At 42.5% G+C, this 20917-nt stretch overlaps 2 protein-coding genes across 7 annotated transcripts in view; one reads left to right on the forward strand and one right to left on the reverse strand.

Moving 5' to 3' along the window:
• RAMP1 (receptor activity modifying protein 1) overlaps positions 1-20917 on the reverse strand; it is a 547734-nt gene that overhangs the window by 414128 nt on the left and 112689 nt on the right. The gene's annotated exons all lie outside the window — the stretch shown is intronic.
• HDAC4 (histone deacetylase 4) overlaps positions 1-20917 on the forward strand; it is a 192592-nt gene that overhangs the window by 126834 nt on the left and 44841 nt on the right. For all 6 annotated transcript variants that reach the window (XM_063116011.1, XM_063116008.1, XM_063116010.1 and 3 more), the window contains 6 exons: positions 651-905; positions 3274-3460; positions 6150-6283; positions 8759-8879; positions 16505-16551; positions 18721-18828. In XM_063116011.1, the coding sequence (XP_062972081.1) occupies positions 651-905; positions 3274-3460; positions 6150-6283; positions 8759-8879; positions 16505-16551; positions 18721-18828 (852 nt within the window). The remainder of the gene's footprint in view (positions 1-650; positions 906-3273; positions 3461-6149; positions 6284-8758; positions 8880-16504; positions 16552-18720; positions 18829-20917) is intronic.

Raw genomic sequence — 20917 nt, forward strand, 5'->3', positions numbered from 1 at the left:
TTTAGAAGACAGGAACATACTCAAGGAAAGACGTAAATGAGTATTTATATTGTATTGCCCTCTTGAGTATCTTAATCGAAGGCAAAAAAGGAAAAGGGATATTGATTAACATGAATTATTGATTATAGAAAAATTACTATAGAATAGAATTACTTCAGTTCCCTCGTATTTGTTTGGCAGAATTTGATGCTTTTCTGGATCCAGCTAACATGGTATAGTACCCAAGTTATGTAGTTCAACATTTTATGCTTAATATGCACTAATTGGTGGTAGTGTTTAAGAGGACTCTAATATTCACTGTATATCATCTGCAATCTGAAATTTTTCCCATTCCCAAACATGAATGCCTGAAAATGGGTTCAGAGATTGGTTAGTAGAAGCATTGTACAGTATGTTTCTCATTTTACAAAGTTCCTGATGTGGTTAATTTATATCCCTCTTGTTTTAAAAAAAACCACCCTAATTCATATGTGTGGTTCAAAGATTTAAAGTTTGTTAAAATAATTCAACCAAGTACAGGATTTAAATGGTAAGAAAATGTGTTTTATTTTTCTTACATTCTTCACAATTGCAAATTATTTCTTCGATAAGCTTGTGTTTTGATTCTTGAGTCTCTTACTTAAAGTTGTACATTTTGGGAATGTTTCCAGATGATACCAAAATCAAATGAGTCTTCCCGCCAGCATGAAAGCCATCCTGAAGAGACTGAAGAAGAATTACGAGAACACCAGGCGTTTTTAGAGGAACCATATATTGACAGGATATCGAATCAAAAAGAAGTTCAAGGGTTGACCAGTATGGTCCAGGTGAAGCAAGAACCTCTTGAAAGTGATGAAGATGGAGAATTGCAACAAGATCTGGAGCCGGGGCAGAGGCAAGCTGAGCAGGAGCTGCTATTCAGACAGGTAAAGCAGAATGCTGAAGGGCGGCGTGCCTAAATTACTTAATGAATGGTTTCTAGGGGCATGTAGGTTTGTTGTTTGTTCTGAATGCATAAAAGGCAACAAGTTCCTGACCTGCTACTTGAAACCAAGGTGCATTTATTTTTTACTGCCTTTTATTTGTTGCATTTTTATTGTATTTTTGCATTTATTTATTTATTTATTTATTTATTTGCACAGCAGTTTTGACATTTTTCTCCCTCTCTCATAATACTAGAACTTGGGGTCATCCCATGAATCTGATTGGTGGGAGATTCATGACCGATTAAAAGAAGTAGTTCTTCACAGAGTGGAATTTGCTACCTTACCATAAGATGGAGTGATGGCCACTCATTTGAATTTAAAATGGGTTTAGACAAATTCCTAGAGGAGAAGGATATCAATGGCTACTAGTCCTAATGGCTAAATGCTTACCTCCAGCATCGTAGGCAGTATACCTGTGTACATCATTTGGTGGGGAACATGGATAGGAAGATACTGTTGCACTCATGCCCTACTTAAGGATTTCCCTTGGGCAGCTGATTGGCCTCTGTGTGAACTGAATGCTGGACTAGATGGACCCTGCATGGCTGACCCTGCATGGCTCTTCTGTTTTTATGAACAGAGGCACAAATACCAATTGTGTAGTTAACGTAACCCATCTGTTCCTTGCCTGGTCATAAATCAGATAGAATTTGTGGAGCTAGCTTGGGTCATGCACTTTTCATGGCAGGATTGGCAACTACAACTCACAAGAGAAGTACCTGCTTTGTCTCACCTCACATGCTTCTGTTGTAGAAGCAAGAACGCTGTCCTCAAATCCAGATCCAGGCCTTTCACTTCCTGTGTTCTATACCATGTCTGAATTAGAGCTTTCACCTCTTTTCCTGAAGGAAGGTGTACAGTCTGGCCCTGCCTGGGGGAGATGCAACAGTTTTGTTCAGAGAAATGTAGGAAATATTTCCCCTGTATATACATTATATCCCGAGGCATTCATAGCTAGTACTGTGTTGGCCCCTGCAGAACACTTGAACCAGATTTTACCTTACACTACAAAAGTTGTTGGCTGAGCCATTTTTGAGGATGTGTATGGATTAGCGATAATTTCATGTCCGTAGAGACAAACCTTTGCCATGCTAAAAATTATTCTTGTGCATAATTGAGTTAATTGTGTCTGAACTGCCTTGAATCTTATCAGCATCAAAAGTGGAGTTATAGGAAAGGACTCTAGCTTGCATTCAAATGCATGTTTACTTAGAGCAGTCTGAAATTTTTCCAGATTCAGGATTATCCTTAATCCAACATGCAGCATGGGACCAATTTTAATTTTTTAAATCTTGTATCTCTCTCTCTCTTTCTCTCTCCATCTCTCTATCCTTCGTCTATATCTCTTCTCTATCACTTTTCTCTCCTATTCTTTTACAGTTTTCCTCTTTCCCCATCCTTTCTCCTTCTCTCTTTATCACCTAAAAATGGTGGAGGTGGTACTAGAGCACTCTGGTTGTGACCCATTAGTTGAGGACATTTATGTTAGACCTTCACCCAGAAACTCCACTTAAGTCAAAATTCAGTAGCCCTTTATCTTATAACTTTAGTGCTAAAACCCTATCTTTCAAGCTGAATTCTGATTTTCAAGTTCAAGAAGTCCAGCAATAATTACAGCTTTGAAATGTAGGACTTATCAAGGAATAAAAGGCATATAAAATTAAATGTCAACCTTCTCTTTCGAAAGGTTTGTGATAAGGTAATTAAAAACAAAGCTCTTCTGAGGCAAATTGTTGTTGATGTATTAGTTGTACTGGTTTATTGGAATAGCACTTCCTTCATGAAGAACGCCACTTAAAAGGGTTAGGTTTGAAGATGCGTTGGCTAGTAAAGTACTGCAACCTGCAGAAAGCCATGTGGTGGCAACCTGGAAGCAGGTTTGCTCTGTGGCTGCGCCCACTTTGTGGAGTGTCCTCCCCCTTGGTATGTGGGAGACACCAACCGTGGCAACTTTTGGCGCAGTTTAAGACCTACCTTTTCACCCAGACCTTCCCTGACTAATCGTGCTTCCTAGTATGTTGATTGTTCTTTCATTTTAAATGTTTTTCACTGAGATGTTTTTGCATTTTCTGTTTTTAAATGTAGAAGTTTTGTACTGTATTTGTTTTTATGTTGTAAACGACTTTGAGATGACTTTTTAAATCAGCCTAGCGGTCTGGAAATCGATTAAATGAATAAAGTAATTGGCTAGTGGAGTAGTGTGAAATAATTGTTCACTGTCAAAAAGGAAGTAGTAACTCCAAACCTGAGTTAAGAAATTCATTGAATTTGAACTTGTAGCAGTAACACAAGCCATCATCCCTAACAGCAAGCCCTTTTGCTGGAGCAGCAGCGCATTCACCAGCTGAGGAACTACCAGGCATCCATGGAAGCTGCTGGCATCCCAGTGACGTTTGGAGGCCACCGGCCACTTTCTCGAGCCCAGTCATCACCTGCCTCTGCTAACTTCCCCATGTCTGTCCAGGAGCCACCCTGCAAGCCACAGTTCACAACAGGTGATATGGAAAACTGTTTTCACAGTATTACACAGCACCATATGCTCGTTCTTCTTGTTGTTTTACATTGTTTAGTCTTATAAGTACATGTGCTATCTGTATAGCAGCTACGAAGGTCAGAATATAGTTTTTAAGGCCAGGTTTCCATAAAGTGTTCCTCCCCTGCTCACAAAAAGAAAACAACACCATCCTGGTAGATTATAGAATCGCCTCACAGAAGAAGGCAGTAGAGTACAAAACAAACCATTGCCACGGGAAGCCCTCCTTAACTCTTGTGGCTTCTGAGTCTTTCAGTGAAATTATAAACATAGGAATACTTGCAAAACCCGGAGGATTTGCATAGCCCTTCACCTCCCCTGCCAGTCCCCCCACTCCCGGTTCTTCTCCCCACACAGCAAAGAAAAAGCCCTTTACCTTCATGGAGGGGTCAGTAACCAGTGATGGGGGTGGGGTGCGGTGGGGCTCACTGGTGCCCAGAAAAGAGAGGCGGGCCGTCCTGCCCACCGGACTCCACAGCTTGAAATGACACACTGGAGCATGTTTGGAAGCATAATTTCCAAACATGAAATTAATGAAGAGGGAAGAAATTGTAGTTTTCTCCATCCAGAAGTAAAAAAGAGAGACTGTAGGGAATTTTAGTAGCATGCCTCGAATATAGCTAACTGTTCCTATAATAAAGCCCCACAAAGTGATATTTCTATCTGATATGACCTTATTGTGCCCTGTTTACTAAAGTGTAACATTACTAGAGAGTTTTATGATATTTCCTGATGCCTGTTTTTTCACAAGTAAATTCCGCTATGTTCTCAATGGAGCTTTTTACTCCCAATTCAGTGAGCAGCACTGAGCCTTGGGCTCATGACACACTTTCCTTTTATATGAGGAGAGAAGACTTTTGTTTTTGAATAAATCAAAGTTTCTCATTACATCTGAACTTCAGATACTGACTTATTCTTTCTGGTTTGGGAACTAACCACGGTTAAAACGAACTAGTTTACCAAGTTCAGATGTAACAGGAAACAGCTCATTCAAAACCCAGTGCTACAGCTTGGTAATTTTAGAACCTGGTTTTATGGGGCTCCCCCTTTAGAAGGCCATGCTCACAGCTAACATTCCTCTTCTCCCTGCCTGAAGTATTATGTATAAGGGAATCTATATTGATAGAGCTATTTAAGAGTTACTTGTTTATTATTCAACAACTTATTATTGTAATTAATAAAGCTTTATAAGATTCTAAGCCATCTGCTCTTGGCTACATAAGAGGGAGGTAATAAATGGAGTGTTACAAGGTTATAGAGTAAAGTCTGTGTGTCTTTGCTGAGAGAGGACTGAGTAAGGGTTGGGTCTTATTTAAAGGTCCTGGTGGCAATGAAACCCAGTGTGTGTGAGAGAAAGTCGTAATGCTTGGGGGTGAGAAAGGGAAATCTCACTGGGAAGAGGTGGAAATCCCGCACACATCAATTTCTTAGAGCTGCCAGTAGTTGATACTGATCTCAGTGTTCACTTGTTTCAATTAGTCTTGGGCAATACCACCACCATTTGCTACTTGAGCAAGCAAGGGAATACAAAATCTCTCCCTCTGATTGACCTAACCCATGGGATCTTCGACTGCTACATCTCTTGTCACATTGGTCTGGTTGTAGTGCACGTTGCCAGGATGGACAACACTGTAACCAACTGTTGGATTTACACTTCATACTCTGGATGTTAGAAAGGGGTTGGCTTTTTATAAATTGAGCACTGAGATCTTTCATCAGTCCCCTTGCTTATTTGTGTGCTACAATGGAAAGCTGTTGGCTACATACCTTCCTACTACCAGAACCCCCCTGCTCTTTTTCTGTCTCATGGGAGATTGAGCTACTCATTTCCCTTATGGGGAAAGGGACTCTTCCACGCAAAGCCTGAGCTGCTGTTGAGATGCTGCAGAGTTGGCGATGTAATTGAAACTGCGTGGGCTCAGTTTTGCTGCAACGCAAAGCAGAAGCAGCGGAGGCGGAGCTTCTGTTCTCAGCAATTTGCTTCAGATGAATGAGTGAGCTCTTGCTCACTGCTGCTGACTGGGATGTTTCTTGAATCAACACTCTTTCTGAGCTGAAGGGGCAAGTAGTAAAGGTGCTACTGTCAAAACTCAAAGGTGGAAAGTTTCAATCGCCTTCCTTGCATGCAAACGCTGAGAAAGGGATGTGGGGGAGCAGCTGAGTTCTAACGATGCTAAACCATGGTTTTACATTACACCTGACACATGCCCTGGGTTTTTTTTTTTATACCAATTTTGATATTTGAATTTGAATATTACTTTCCTCTTCTTTCTATTTTACCTTTAAAATCATGTGATTTACTTTCTGTCGGCATGGAATGTTCCTTATTTAAATAACTGAGAGTACTGGTGCATTGAGGAAAATATAAAGTAGTTAGTTGTAAGCCTTTCAGAACCTGTGTATCCCTCTTTTAGCAGTCCAGTTTAAAATTTTTTTGTAAAGTTGTGTCATACATTACCCGGAATTTAAAACTGAATTCAAAATATCCTACTTAAAAGAATACGTCCCCTTTACAAATGGAATTAATTAATTTGCATCACATTCTTGTATATTTCTATTCAGAAGTAAATCCCACTGTGTTCAGTGGGAGTTATTTCTTGTTAAGTAGGTATAGGATTGCAGTCTGAGCTATTTCGTATCCTCTAATGCAGGCCTTGTGTACGACACCTTGATGCTGAAACACCAGTGTACCTGTGGAAACACAAACAGCCATCCAGAACATGCAGGAAGAATCCAGAGCATTTGGTCACGTCTTCAGGAGACAGGCCTTCGTAGCAAGTGTGAGGTAATTGGGGAAGGGTAAAATGTCTTGTGATTTGAGGATAATGAAGCTTGATTTTACTTGTAACAGAATGAGGTGGTCAGAAAAGGCAGAGACTCTGGACTAGGGATGGGTGAACTCACCTTTGCCCACCCCGTGCGCTGCACACTGGACCCCCAGCAGCCTCCCAACCCTGCTTGCTGCATGTGGTGAGCTGCAGGGTGGTCCGCATGTGCCCAGCAAGGGGCATGCAGGGTCCCGCTCCTCTGACAAGCCGCCATTTTCTGCAAAATAGTGTCTCGTCTTTTTATTTAAAGGGTCCTTTTGTGCAAATGGTGTCTGTAAATAGAGCCACTTAGGCAACATTACAGGCATAAATGGTCTATTTAGACCATTCATGCCTGTAATGTCGTGTAAAATGGCCCTATTTACAGACACCATTTGTTCAAAAGGGCCCTTGACTTCAAAGGGGGAGCACAATGGCCACTCTCACAGGTGTGCAACCCCCCCCCCCGGTTCTTCCTTGCAAGAAGAGAATGATGGCTTAACGGACCCTGCCTCCACCCCTCCTCAAACACTTGCAGTCTCCTTACAAGGAACGAGAGCATGAGGAGGAGGCAGCCAGCCATGCCTGTCACCCCTCCACTCTGCTTGCAAGGAGAGTGCAAGGGCTTGACAGGCAGTGGGAAAAAGTGGCCTTGCCCCTGCCCAACTCATCACGTGACGAGTCAGGCAAACTCAGGGATGCGTGAACCAAAGTCCGGTGCGGGGGGAGTGGGGGGGGGTGAGCTGACAAGAGCTCGCAGAGCCCTACCCCCAAACCAGATTCCTCCGACATCCCTACTCTGGACTTTATCACTGCAGATTCTGGGGTGGGAATGGAGGAGGGGATGGGGGGGACACAAAACCCATATTCTCCTGTTTCAAAGTAGCACCGCTTTGGAGAAGGCTGAACTAGACGTTCTAGGTTTTTAAAAATGTCCAGGGAGTATTTACAAAAATAGACCTGCAACCCAAAATGGTTCCCATAGGCTTTACCGCATCAGGATTCTACCACCTGATTATTATATAAATCAAGCATGGGTATGTTTGTGTCACCCAGAGTCTATTAATTGTTCGAAATCTGTTAATTTGTTCCTGTTTATTTTGATACCTGATTGCAGTGTGAGCTGGGCCTTGTTTGTGTCCAGTGTTTGATCTAGTTATCCAGTAAGTCTCCCCACCTCTGTACATTAGACCTGTAGCTTATTTGACTGGATTATGCAAGAAACTGCCTTTGATGGGTGTGAGTGTCCCTAATTTGTATCTTTACACCCTTGTTGAATTTTCTAGATACTGCTATAGTTGCGCTAGTATTAGATGAATATCACCACTCTGAATTTGACACCAAGCCTTTGTCTTTTAGTTTAAGTAGTTTTAATTAACCAAAGCTTTCTTTTTAAAACCCACATGATAATGAAGGCATAGTTGCTACAAATAATGTCAGTTTAGATGCCTTGAAAACATGGGACAGCAACTCCTGGAAAAATATCCCATGCAAACACTGTTTAAGCTTCACTGACAAATCCGGATTTTATCACAATAACAACAAAACAAAAATGTTCCTTAATGATACATACATTTAGCAAAATCCTAAGCTAATGGACATGAATAAACACAATTTTAAAAATGTGTCACAATATACAAATAATATCTTCAGTGTATAAAACCTTAATGCTAAAACGTTGTAGCAATGTAAATAAGTATGTTTGTACATTTGAATCATATATATAGAACTTTAAAAGCTACAAAGAAGGTTTTATATAGTCTAGTTTACACACACATATACACATTGTCATGTGTAGACACATATAGATTTAACACTGAGTCAAACAAATAATACTGGGTTAAATCCAACATTGCCGTAGCAGACGTTTCACTAAGGCAGTGGGACTTTCTCTATCCTCCTCTGGCAGCCCTTGGTAAAATCTGTTAATGAGGGTTTCCATAGCAGGTTTTGAGGGCACAGAGGGGGGCTGTGGGGAAGGGGGGATCTGGCCCCTCCGTCCCAGTTCTGCTGACCGTAGCAGTTTTCAACAAAATGACACCGTTGGATGCAAACCATTTTATTTGAGCAGGCTTTATTATTCAAGTTTTACTAAATTCAGTACAATCTTCCCTAGTGATGCAATTGTACTAATTCAGGGAAATATTGCTCTAGGTTTTTTAAATATATAATTGCTAAAGTACATTGTTTTTATTATTTTCAATATCCAAAACAGCAGAAATCTGCTTTTTGCAAATGATCCTCAAATTCTATACTTGAAAAAAGAATGATTTAAAATGTCTGAATGAAAATATAGATGTCTGTCAAATCAACACAGGTCTGACATCAGTTCTTTGGAACACAAACCTATGTACAACTTCAGTAATGTTCTTTCCATTTTTTGCTGCTGATTTTATTTAAAATGAATAAATACAGTTTTAAATACAGTTTCATTGCTTTCCTTTCTCCTGTAGTGCATTCGTGGAAGAAAAGCAACTCTAGAAGAGCTACAGACTGTTCATTCAGAAGCCCACACACTGCTTTATGGTACCAACCCTCTGAACAGACAGAAATTGGACAGCAAGAAATTGTTAGGTACAAAAGGGAATTTAATGTTCTCCATGTTTTTGAGTCTCAGTCCATGCAGCTTGACCCTTAGTGATCTGTGGATATATAAATATGCAGAGCTTCCACCTCCACTGAAGTGAATTGAAAACCCATTGCATGTATGTGAGTTTCTTGTATTTATCACACCTCCTTCATTTTCAACGGACCCCTGGATGTCTCTGCTTGTGTAAACTAAAACTGGATTAGTAGTTTGGAAAGTTAGCAGCCTTGAAAATCACAACTAGATTTTTTTTTAACAAATGAAATGCTTAAGTTCTTCTTCGTGGTCTCTGTCATTCACACATCTGGGCTCTGCACGGAGCCTCGTTCAGCATAACTTCCATAGCTGAGGTATTTTGGGCGGAACCCCTCCCCTGCTGTGTATTGCACATGCCTGAAAGGGTTCCCACCCATTCCCCTCAGTTTTCTTTCAACCACCATCGTGGAGGCATTATTCTTGTTAGGGGCATTTTTTCTTCTCTCTTCTTTTCTGCCTTAAAAAAAATAAAATGAAATTTTCTATCTTTCTCTTTTCCTTTACTGAATTGGGGCAGGACTCGCGTCAGCGATCCCAGGATTGCCCAGGCGGGTGTATGGCCCTCCAGGCCCCATTCAGAAAATGTTCTAATTGTGGCAATAAATTGCCCCCTTCCGATGGACACTGCTTGTGTTTGCTGTGCTTAGGAGTCTTGTCACTTTTGACAAGTGTTTTCAAAACAAACAAGGAGGCACAGGTCAGACAGGCTTAAGGCCATCCTGTGGAGCAAGGCCTTGCAAGCGGCGGACACCCCTGCAAAAGTTCAGTCTTTAGGACAGTTGTCCGTAATGGATTCTTCGGATCGTTCCCCTCCCTCGCCATTGCTTGAGGAGGGTGGTGTATGCACTCAGCCTTCCTCTCCGAACTGTTCAGTTGCCATGTCTCTCACCAAGAAATTATCAAAAAAAGCGAAGACATTTAAGCAGGTTGGCAATATAACAGGAGAAGGAAAGAAAAGAAAAAACAGGAGACCACAAGTGGGAAACAAGACTCCTGTACCGAGAGAACTGTTTCCCAGTCTCCAGCGCTTGTACAGCCTGTTGAATCGGTCAATGTTGATGTTTCCTTTCCACACTGCATCAATGTCGACCCGGTTGATGTCAACCCTACACCAGTGCCCTACACTGGTGTTCAGTCACCACCAACATTATTGGCACTGCTAGGGGTAGCTCCAGTACCCCCACTATTACTCTCACTGATTCCAATGGTGGGAAATGTACCATCTCAGTCAATCTCCGAGAGAGAGATTCAAGTCCCTTCAGCGCAGCCTGTGCGCGCAAGGGAACCTTGACACAGAGCCTCAGAGAGAGATTGCAGACGCAATTCGCCTGATACAATGTTTTCTGCACATTTGGACAGAGGATACCGTGTTCCTAGATCAAGATCTAGGGATCGATCCAGATCTCTACTGGAGTGGGATAGGCGCTCCGATTGTGGTCAATGTTCCTACAGACCCAGATATTAGGAACATAATCTCAGAGCTGATAGTTACTATACCAATAGGCGCTATGTTTCCCCACCAGAATATAAACGCTGTCGACCGTCTCCTTCGGTACAGAGAGACGATCAGGGACTTCAGTATGAGAGGTCACACCAACCGCCTCATACGACTCACTCGGAGGTCCGCATGCACTCATTTCTGCAAGCTGTCCCTCCTGGGGAATTGGGGCAGCAGCCCACATTACTACTCTTAGCGACAAGGCACCAACAGCACAACAACCTGGTTTAGACTCACAAGTGGGAATTTCCGGCCTATCCGACCCGGAAGATTACTGTTCAGAATCGTCCTCTCCAGGATCGGTTCAACCCTCTATCTCGTCACCAGGTGTTTACTCACAACGCACTCTCCTCCAGAGGATTTGGGCCAATTTTCTGATCAGGCCTTACGTATGGCACAGGCTTTGGGTCTTACAGTGCAACAAGCAGTGCAAGACCCTGTGTTTGATTCGGTCTTGACAGGTACTGCTCGCCCAGTATCCATACCCATGTTACCGGGTATGGACACAATCAAAAGTCATGTAAATCACCTGTTTCTATGCCTCCTACTTCTAGGAGACTTGAGGGTCTCTATAAAATACAACAGGAGGAGGCCAATTTTCTCTTTCAACACCCTGCTCCCAATTCAGTGGTCGTGGAAGCGGCACAGGGTAAAACAACTTGACAGCATTCATCTCCAACAGATAAAGAGGGCCGTCATTTAGACTTGTTCGGGAGGAGAATATTGTCCTCAGCCGTGCTTGGGCTTCGAGTGTCAAACTATCAAGCAGCCATGTCAGATTACCAGCTTTTGGTGTGGGAAAAGATGGGTAAGCTTATGGAACACCTTCCTGATGACAAAACGTAAACCGACCTGATTGTTTGTTTCACAGCGAGGCAACTCATTTATCTTGACAACAGATCCATACTTCTTGGCACCAGGTCAACTGTACTGCAAAAGCTCTTAGGAAACATGCATGGCTCCAGGATCGAAGATTTACCATTTGATGGCTTAGGTTTATTTAATAACACCGATAAAGCTTTAGATGCCATGCAAAAGGTTGTACATTGGCATGTGAGATGAGGTTCGCACAGTCTTTCTACCAACCCCAACGACGCTGGTCACGTCCTTGCTCCTCCCTTACACAGTTTCAACAACCCCGTCCTCAGCAGCAACAGTCAATGTACTGTCAACAGCCTTCGCAACAAAGGAAACAATTTCCCATCTCCGGGGTTAAGAGGGTTTCCAAGAAATTTGAAGGGGCTCCTCGACATCGATTCTGATCTTTTCATTCTTCTTCTCTGGGCCCTTCACCCTTCTTCACTGACAGATTGGCTTCATTTTTCCCTGGTGGTCGATAATCACATTGGACACTTCGGTACTCTCGGCACCGTGAGAGTGACCGTTCAAAACCCTTCCCTACTATTTGAGATCAATACGCTTCAGAAGGGAGCCATTGAACAGGTTCCATGGAATCGTCTTGGGGAAGGATTTTATCTGAGATATTTCACAGTGCCCAAGAAAGACAGGGGGACTCTGTCCCATTCTGGACCTCCGTCATCTTAATACTTACCTCATGACAAGAAAGTTTCGCATGATATCTCTTGCTTTGATTTTGCCACTTTTTTCAAGAGGGATATGGTTTGCTTCCATTGACGTTCTTGACGCTTATTTTCATGTCGCTGTCAAGTTCATATCGCAAATACCTCTGTTTCATTGTGGGCGACAGCATATACCAATATACCACTCTCCCTTTCAGCCTGGCTATGGCCCCGAGTTTTTCCCCCAAAATGTATGACTGTAGTATGTGCTGGTCAAGGTAAGGGTGTCAGAGTACACCCTTACCTTGATGATTGGCTTCTTGTGGCATCAATGAAGCAGTGATTGCAACCCTGTACCTGTACCCTCTTGGAGAGGTTGGACCTTTACATCAGCTATGAAAAATATTGTCTTTCTTCCCAACAGTCCATTCAATTCATTGGTAGCATTCTGGATTCGGTGGCCAGACAAGCCTTCCTTCTGGAGGATCAGGCACACAAAATAATAGACCTCACGACCAAGCTCCAAAGGACTACTATCACCATAGCCTTCTCGATACAGAGAATGTTGGGACTTATGGCTTCCACGACAGCAGCCATAGAAGACACGAGGCTCAGAATGAGACCTCTGCAACATTGGTTTCTTTGAAACTTCGATGCCGAGAGCAATGTGCGGCATACCCGACTGTACCTACCGGCAGGCATCATGAAATCTCTCATATGGTGGACTCAGAAACACAATTTACGGACTGGGGTTCCTTTCCACCTCCCTCCTCCATCAGGGACTTTAACTACCGATGTGTCAAACCAGGACTTCGGGGGCGCCCATTATACTGGGTTGTCGGTGTACAGACATTGGTCGATACAAGAGGCATTGGATCATATCAACCTTTTGGAGCTCAGGGCAGTCGAGAAAGCCCTTTGAGCTTTCGAGCCCAGCCTGGTCGGCCGTCTAATATAAGTGGCATCAGACAACACTATGGCCTACTTGAACAGACAAGGAGGAACCAGATTGACACAGCTACTCAAATTAACTCTAAAAGTATTCATGATGGATATGCCTCTTGGCAGAGCACGTCGCGGGAGTGGACAACACTCCGGCAGATCAGCTGAGCAGAACGTTGCAGAGCTCGCACGAGTAGGAATTGAACAAAGAGACCTTGAGGACTCTCTTCCACTGATGGGGACAGCCCAATGTTGGCCTATTTGTCACCGACACCAATATGATTCTTCCGAGTTTTTGCAGCAGGGCAGGATGCAGAAAGGACTCACTCAGGGACACTTTTACCATTCTATGGACTAGGATCCTGTTTTACGCGTTCCCTACCTTTCCACTAATCTCCCGAGTGCTAACGAGGATCGCAGCTGACGGGACCTCTTGCATCCTGATAACACTGTGGCCTCGGCAGATATGGTTCTCGTATTTCCTGAGGCTCTTGGCGGGCAAATATTACAGATTGTGGAACAACCCCGATCTTCTGTCACAACAGCACGGTCTAGTCAGACATCCAGACTGTACGATGCTCAGGATGACAGCCTGGAGGATTTACCCTCACCCATAAAACTTATTCTTAATGCCTCAAAAAAGTCTTCGACACGTAACTCCTATGCAAGGAAGTGGTCTGTTTTTTTTTTCTAATTTTGCTGCTCTGCATAGATTCAGGCCTGAGACGGCTTCATTACCCAATATCTGGTTATTTCTACATGGCCTGGTCCAAAGAGGTCTAGGTCCGTCGTCTATAAATGTTTACCTTTCATCTATGTCATCAGTTCACCCCTTCATTAAGGGGTTTACAGTTTTTTCACACCCTTTAATAAAGAGGTTTCTTAAAGCAGAGGTCCCCAACCCCCGGGCCACGGATCGGTCCTGGTCTGTGGCCTGTTACGAACTAGGCTGCGCAGGTGAGCTGCTTTCACCCACCCACCCCCACCTCAGTGTACCTGGGCGCAGGGCGCCATCTCGCCTGCCCAGCCAAAGCGAAGCTAGGACGCTGGGGTGGGGGCAGCGGCTTCGGAATGGCGCGCCTGGCCGGAAGCTGCTCTGGGAGAGCGACTTCCGGGCGTGCTGTTCTGAAGCCGCCCGCCCGCCCCAGCTGAAGCGAAGCCAGGCCGCTGGAGCGGGGGGGGGCAGGTGTGGCTTCCCAGAGTCATCCCCTCAATCCCCCTCCCCGGTCCGTAGAAAAATTGTCTTCCACGAAACCGTTCCCTGGTGCCAAAAAGGTTGGGGACTGCTGTCTTAAAGGACTTAAAAGCCTCTCTCCACCGGTGCGTTCAGTTAAACCAGCATGGAGTTTGTCAGTGGTTTTGAAGGCTCTCACAGCTCCGCTGTTTGTACCTTAAGCAAAAGTAGATTTCAGGTTACATCAGTTATATTATCATGGAAATTTCGTTTGATAATATTAGAAATCGCAAGGTTTATAGCTGATAACGATCTTGGATACAGGATTGAAATACTTTATACAATCCAGTCTTACACATGTCTACTCAGAAGCAAGTCCTACTGAATAGGATTGCAGCATTAATCACTAAATATAATTAATACCAGATGTCATCGTCTTAGGGACAATTAGTTCTGTCATCGTGACCTCATTACATTTTTTAAGAGGGTATGTTTAGCCTGTTTATACTTCATCTTCTTGTAAGGCATTTGAATTAATACTGCTTAATGTACCTGTCAAAAGGCCACTGTGATTTTATTAAGGGATGTAGTGCATTTGTTAACAATAGGCTGTCATTTCAACAGTCAATTGGTAATAGGAAGTCAGGATTTTTCTGGTGTAATCATTATTGGATCAGATTTGGGAAAACATTGAAATGTTTTCCTGAATGATCTCAAAGAAAATACAAAATTGCACTTAGAGCTGAGGAAGGTACAAAGAATGACGAATAATGGTGGAGTAATTGACCACATGTTCAGCTGTTCTCTTTTAAATGCCATATATTTTAACATGATGCCAAGTCATAATTTTAAGAACAAAGCAGTCAGGCCATATGCTAATAGGGATTATTGGAAAGCTTGAACTGTGAGCTAATATTCATGGCAGGAAGTCTTGCATTAGTCCCCTTTTTTCCTTCTGGAAAATAGATGTTTCATATTTATTTATTTATTTATTTATTTATTACATTTCTATACCGCCCAATAGCTTAAGCTCTCTGGGCAGTTCACAACAGTTAAGTACATGTGTGCACCCTGTTCCTCCCCCTCTTCATGTATTTGCCAAATGGCTTGTAATAAAGCCATTCGGAGACAGAGAATCTGTTCAAATGTCAGTGTAGTGTTGTTGCCACTGAAAAATTGCTTTTGCGTAGTTGACGTCCATACAGTTGCAGCACTGTTGATTTTCCAGATGTTTGGGTAAGCACCCTCACTAGTGCTATAGCTCTCAGGGAACCAGGGGCAATTGTGTGAGCACGTGCAATCTGATATGGTCATCTCCCCAATAACCCAGATATCAAATGTTATGCAAGCACATGTAGCTGTAATCATGTTGAATAATTTTCTTGGCAATTATATTGCTCTGGTAACATTTCAATAAGCCAATATAGAATATAATTTGGATTGTTTTTTCTATTGATGAGAATGTGGAAGTTTTTAAATATTCCTTTGGATTCCAATGAATGGTTCACAAAACAAGTCAAAAATATATTAGCAAGATTTATATGCAGTAATAAATTTTGAACCCGTTTATGAGAATCCAAGTTTGTTTGTTTAAAGACTAAGCAGTAACACAATCTAACAATACAATAAGATTTAAATACAGTACATCAAGAAAAGGTTTTGTAACAATTCCAGAGCAGCTAGCCCGCTACTGCCCTATTCATATGCAGTATGCAGTCACACACTCTCTGTCCTACAACGTCCAACCCACATACTTTGGAGTCTGTAGGATGACTTTATAGATGGGATATAATTGCACACTGAAGATGTAATTGCACACTGAAGTTCATCCTCAGGGGTCCTTCTCCGCGAGCCCCTGCCAAAGGAAGTGAGGCAGGTGGCTACCAGGAGGAGGGCCTTCTCTACTGTGGCACACCGGCTGTGGAATGAGCTCCCTAAGGAGGTTCGCTTGGCACCTACATTATATGCTTTTAGACGCCAGGTGAAGACCTTTTTATTCTCCCAGCATTTTAACAGTCTATAAATAAATTTTAACTTAGTGTTTTAAATTTGTAATTTTGCATTGCTGCTGTTTTTATCTGGTTGAGCTTTTATATTGTATTTTATATTATGGTTTTATACTGTTGTTTTATACTTTGAATGTTTTAAATTTTTGTGAACCGCCCAGAGAGCTCCGGCTATTGGGCGGTATAGAAATGTAATAAATAAATAAATGTTGGCAGTTAGAATGAGAGAATCAAGACTGAAGGTAGGAAAAGAGTAATTCATGCAGCATTTAATATAATTCTTTGAATGGGAAGATTCCTTCTTCAGCTGACTTAGAGATGTAGTTCACTTTTGTGGTTATTAAATGTTTTCAGTTGCAGATTTTTAAAGTGCTGTTAAAAGGCCTATAAATGGTATAATTTCAACCATGTTCTGTTCTGCTCTTAACTCCCCCAGGCTCTCTGGCATCAATGTTTGTCAGGCTCCCTTGTGGTGGTGTTGGGGTGAGTATTTTTTTTCTCATGTGTATACAGTATAGAGACATACCAGAATTTCATTCCTGTTTACAAATGCCATTGGCAACCCCAAATGCGAACATAAGCAGGAGTGTAGTTCTTGGGAAATTTGTGCAAGCTTGCACTTGTGCAAGTGTGCATTCCCCCCCCCCCCCCACACACAGCATTTTCACACTTCAGCCTATGGGGGGGAAAGTGTGCATTTGGGGTGCATTTTTGGTATGTTCAAAAATAACCACTTTTCTTATTTGAAAAAAAGAAAAGACATTTGCATTCAGGAGCGAGAACAAAGTGCAACAAGCTTTAAGGTGGAGAACGGAGAACTTCCGCACGGCTCATTCTCCCATCCCTAATGTAGTGTCTGTTTATCTCAAGTAGAACAACAGAATTTTATGTGTATGGTTAAACTGACTGAATACTATAGTATTCGCTTGTACCACAGAATTGCTAGAGGAGTAAGATATAACGACATTGGGGAAAGCCCTATATGCACTTTTATCGCTATAGCCACTATAAATCTATCATGCTGATAACTGTAAACAGGTTCTCAATTGTGAGATTATTCAGTTCTGGAAACTTTGCTTCTCCACATTGCACAAGGCCTTCTTCATATAAATTCTTTGAGGCTTAGGAACATATTTGATATCAACATTCCACTCTGCAATATAGTTTAGTTCCTAGCAAGTGCAGTTTAGTATAATTATAAGCAGGCAGTTTAGTTTTTGAGGTACAGATCTGCTTCATTAGATTTGCTCACAAGAGTTCTGATTTCCTTTCCTTATTTCAGATTTTTTAAAATAGATATTAAGACCACCTCCATCCCATCCATCCCAACTATTATAAAATAACACATAGTAAACATGTTGTGTAATTAATTCAAATCTGAAAAGAAATTTCTGTTGCAAGCCAAGCACCATTAAAAAGGAAAATGTAATGAACAGGGGGCATCCCCATAGCGGTATAATACAGCCAAGTACAAAACGTCCTACGCCAATGTTTCAATTGGTAAAAACAACCCAAATCATATAGGGTAGGAGCAGCAACCCAAAGTGGTTAGTTTCAGGGCTTTGGCTTTTGGTGGGGAGAACAGGGCAACTGCATTGGGTGCCAAGTTCTGGGGCCCCCAGGACAACCCCCAGGAGATGGTGGCTCTTGGTTCCTTCCCCCCAGGTCGGCTTCCCCTCCATCCCTGCCACCCAGAGAGTCCACATGCCCGCCCAATCTTTCTCTCTAAAACCTCTCACAGAATGAGAGATTGGATGGATCTTCTACTGGGCCGGGCTGGCCGCAGCTTCCAGAGAGGCAGCTGAGCCCAACTGCTGCACCTTGAGAGGTCCTTTAGGGTGAGATGGGCATGAAGATTGCCTGTGCTGCCACAGCACATGCACTCTCCAGCATCAGCTCACCCTAAATGCTGCCTCACTTTGGGGAAGGACCCCTCAAAAGATGGCATAGAGGTGAGTGGGGGGCAGCTGGGGGGCAGCAGATAGGAGTGAAGCCAAGAGATTGGGGAAGAAAAGAGAGGGCGGCAGAGGCAGCGTTTTGCCTAGGGTACCAAAATACCTAGCGATGGGCCTGATTAGTTGTGACCAGTCATATATTCTAATAGATGCAGTAACCCGTATTGCTGCTGCACTTCCACTGGTTCTTTTACACTTGCAGGATCCACCGCAAGTGCAACAGGAACTCTGTAGACGAGCGGACTACATGCCACCCTGCAGAGTGTAGCCTTCACATGGAAGGGTGGGTCTGGAGTGTGTGTGAACATGGCTGCCAGACCTCCCACAGTTGCCTCCCTCTTGAGCTCTTCAACTTAAAAGAGTCCCCCAGAGGTTTTTTGGTGTTTTGTTTATTTTAAAGAAACAACTTAAAACAAGGAGATGAACAGTAAGGCTACTGCTGTGATCCATCTTAATGATTTGCTTGTCGGTCCTTACCTTGTAATTTGTCTGCATTCATTTGCTAAAAATGAATGTAGGAGTTGTGTCATCAGATACTGATGACCATAGCAATTAACCCTAGAATTGTGATTAAACCGTTTACACAGCTAATACATCTCCTATTCTAGAATTCAGTGCACACTGCTTTGTATTGATAAAATTGTTTCAGAATCCACAACTATGGCTTTTACTGTATTTGTGAATCTCTCTTATTTAGGTTGACAGTGATACAATTTGGAATGAAGTACATTCATTTAGTGCGGCTCGCCTTGCTGTTGGCTGTGTCATTGAGCTTGTTTTTAAAGTGGCTACAGGAGAACTGAAGGTTAGCATGGTATCAGTATGAATTGATCCTCATGTTGTTGATGTGAGAATGGCTTGGTCACTTCTTGTGGCCTGTTCATGCAAAACCCCAGAAAACATAATTTCACAGTTTTTACTATTTAAAATATAGAGAGCAGGAATCATGTTCTACATGCTATTAATTACAACTGGAGCACCCCTTGAAACGACTACGAAGGGTTTTCTTTTTAATTGAACTTTATAGTACAATTGGAAGATAAAAGGTCTCTCTGATTTGAATCTTTCCTCTCCAGTCTCTTGTATTCAGTACATTAAAACCTTCATTCATGCTTCTGGAGTTTCAGAGTTTGAGTACTGTAGTATGCTGTATATACACGAGGCCGCCCTTGAAACGCATTTGGAAAATATTGCTAATGCTTCTTGGTGAGACGAGTCACTGGAACCATTCAACACAAGCTTACATAAGCTGCACTAGCTGCCAATATGTGTCTGAGTGCCGGCTTTCTCTTTAAATCTCTTCATTCAGAATCCTAGGGGAGACCCCTCCTCCCACCTGAACCTCCGTATTAATATAAGAAGAGCCCTGCGGGATCAGATAAAAGGTCTGTGCAGACCAGCAGGCTGTTTCTCTCCATGAAAAGCCCCCAAACAGGCTGCTATGAAGGCGGCAGCTTTCTCCGGCGTTGTTTCCCAGGAATTGGGGTTTAGAGGCAAGCCTCTTCATCTTGTGGTTTAGCGTGATTGGTAGCCATTGAGAGATTGTCCTCCATGAACTTGTCTAATTCCCTTTTAAAAACCATCTAAAGTAAAGGCCACCATCTCACCCTGTGGCCGAAATACCATAAATTAATTGTGCATTGTGTGAAGCACTTCTTTGTGTCTGTCCTGAATCTATTGGAAATGAGAGGAAGGAAACCTCTCTCCACGTCATGCATATAATTATTATATAAATGTCTGTCATGGGCTCCTTCAGTTGCCTTTTTTCTAACTACACCTTATGTTAAATATAATTTGCCTCAGTTGGGGATGATAATAACACCAGAGGGGCAGGGGCAGGGAGTTTGTTTTGTGGGAAAATCCAGTGGGAGACTTCCTTCCAAGGCAAATGTTAGCTTCAGAGGAGGGGTTTACCTTTGAAGTGGAGTTACATTTGCCCTCCCTGCCTGCTCTGGTTCCATTAATTATCTTTAATTATCAACCCCTTCAACTGATGCAATATGTATTTTTTTTAAAAAAAAAATTGTTGAAAAATGCAAAGATACATTTAACGTAATGTCCAGTTTGACCTCAAAAGTCCAAAATGTAGCTCTTGCTCATAGGGAAAGTGTTCAACTCCCTCCCCCACCGGCCAATCTTTTTGTAGCAACTAAGTCAACCCAAACATTTCTTTCCTGATTAGTCATTACCAATTTTGATCCATCAGTACATCCAGCATGAGAAATTAGGTCCTTTTTCACTCCATTGTAAATAATGTTACATTTACTTACATTGAATTAGATAATTTTGTCACTGTGTACCCCACTCATGTCCTTAGGAGAAAACCTTTCAGAACTCTTCACTGGCCCTTTTAGTGTTCACGACTCTGAATCATTTGATGTTATTTCTAAGCATGATAACCTCACTGCTCACACCAAATTCCAGATCATTCATGGACAAGTTAAAAAACACTGGACCAAATGCCGATCCTTAAGGAACTCCACTTCTTTCTTCCCTGCAATGAGTGAAATGTCAACATATGCCTCTTTAACTAATCCCTGATGCATAAGAGAACTACTTCACTTATCCCATGTCTGCTAAGTTTAGTTGGATAGGGAAATTTGTCAATGCCTTTTTGGAGGTCTAAGTCTGTAGTGTCTGTTATATAGGAAGCTGCTTTGTACCTAGATCATTGGTCCATTTAGTTCAGTATGGTCTACAGTGATGAGCTGCAGCTCTCCAGAATTCTTTGTCAGCCTTGCCTAGGGTGACCATATTTGGGAAACCAAAAAAGAGGACACCTAGTGTGTGTGTGGGGAAGCAGCTTTCTGAGTCCTGCAGAAAGTACGTTATTCCCCCGCCACCTTAAAGAACCCGATTGGAGTGGAGGAGGGGAAAGGATTTCATTCTGCACC

The sequence above is a fragment of the Elgaria multicarinata genome, chromosome 2 (assembly GCF_023053635.1).
Source record: "Elgaria multicarinata webbii isolate HBS135686 ecotype San Diego chromosome 2, rElgMul1.1.pri, whole genome shotgun sequence".
Classification (NCBI taxonomy): Eukaryota; Metazoa; Chordata; class Lepidosauria; order Squamata; family Anguidae; genus Elgaria; species Elgaria multicarinata.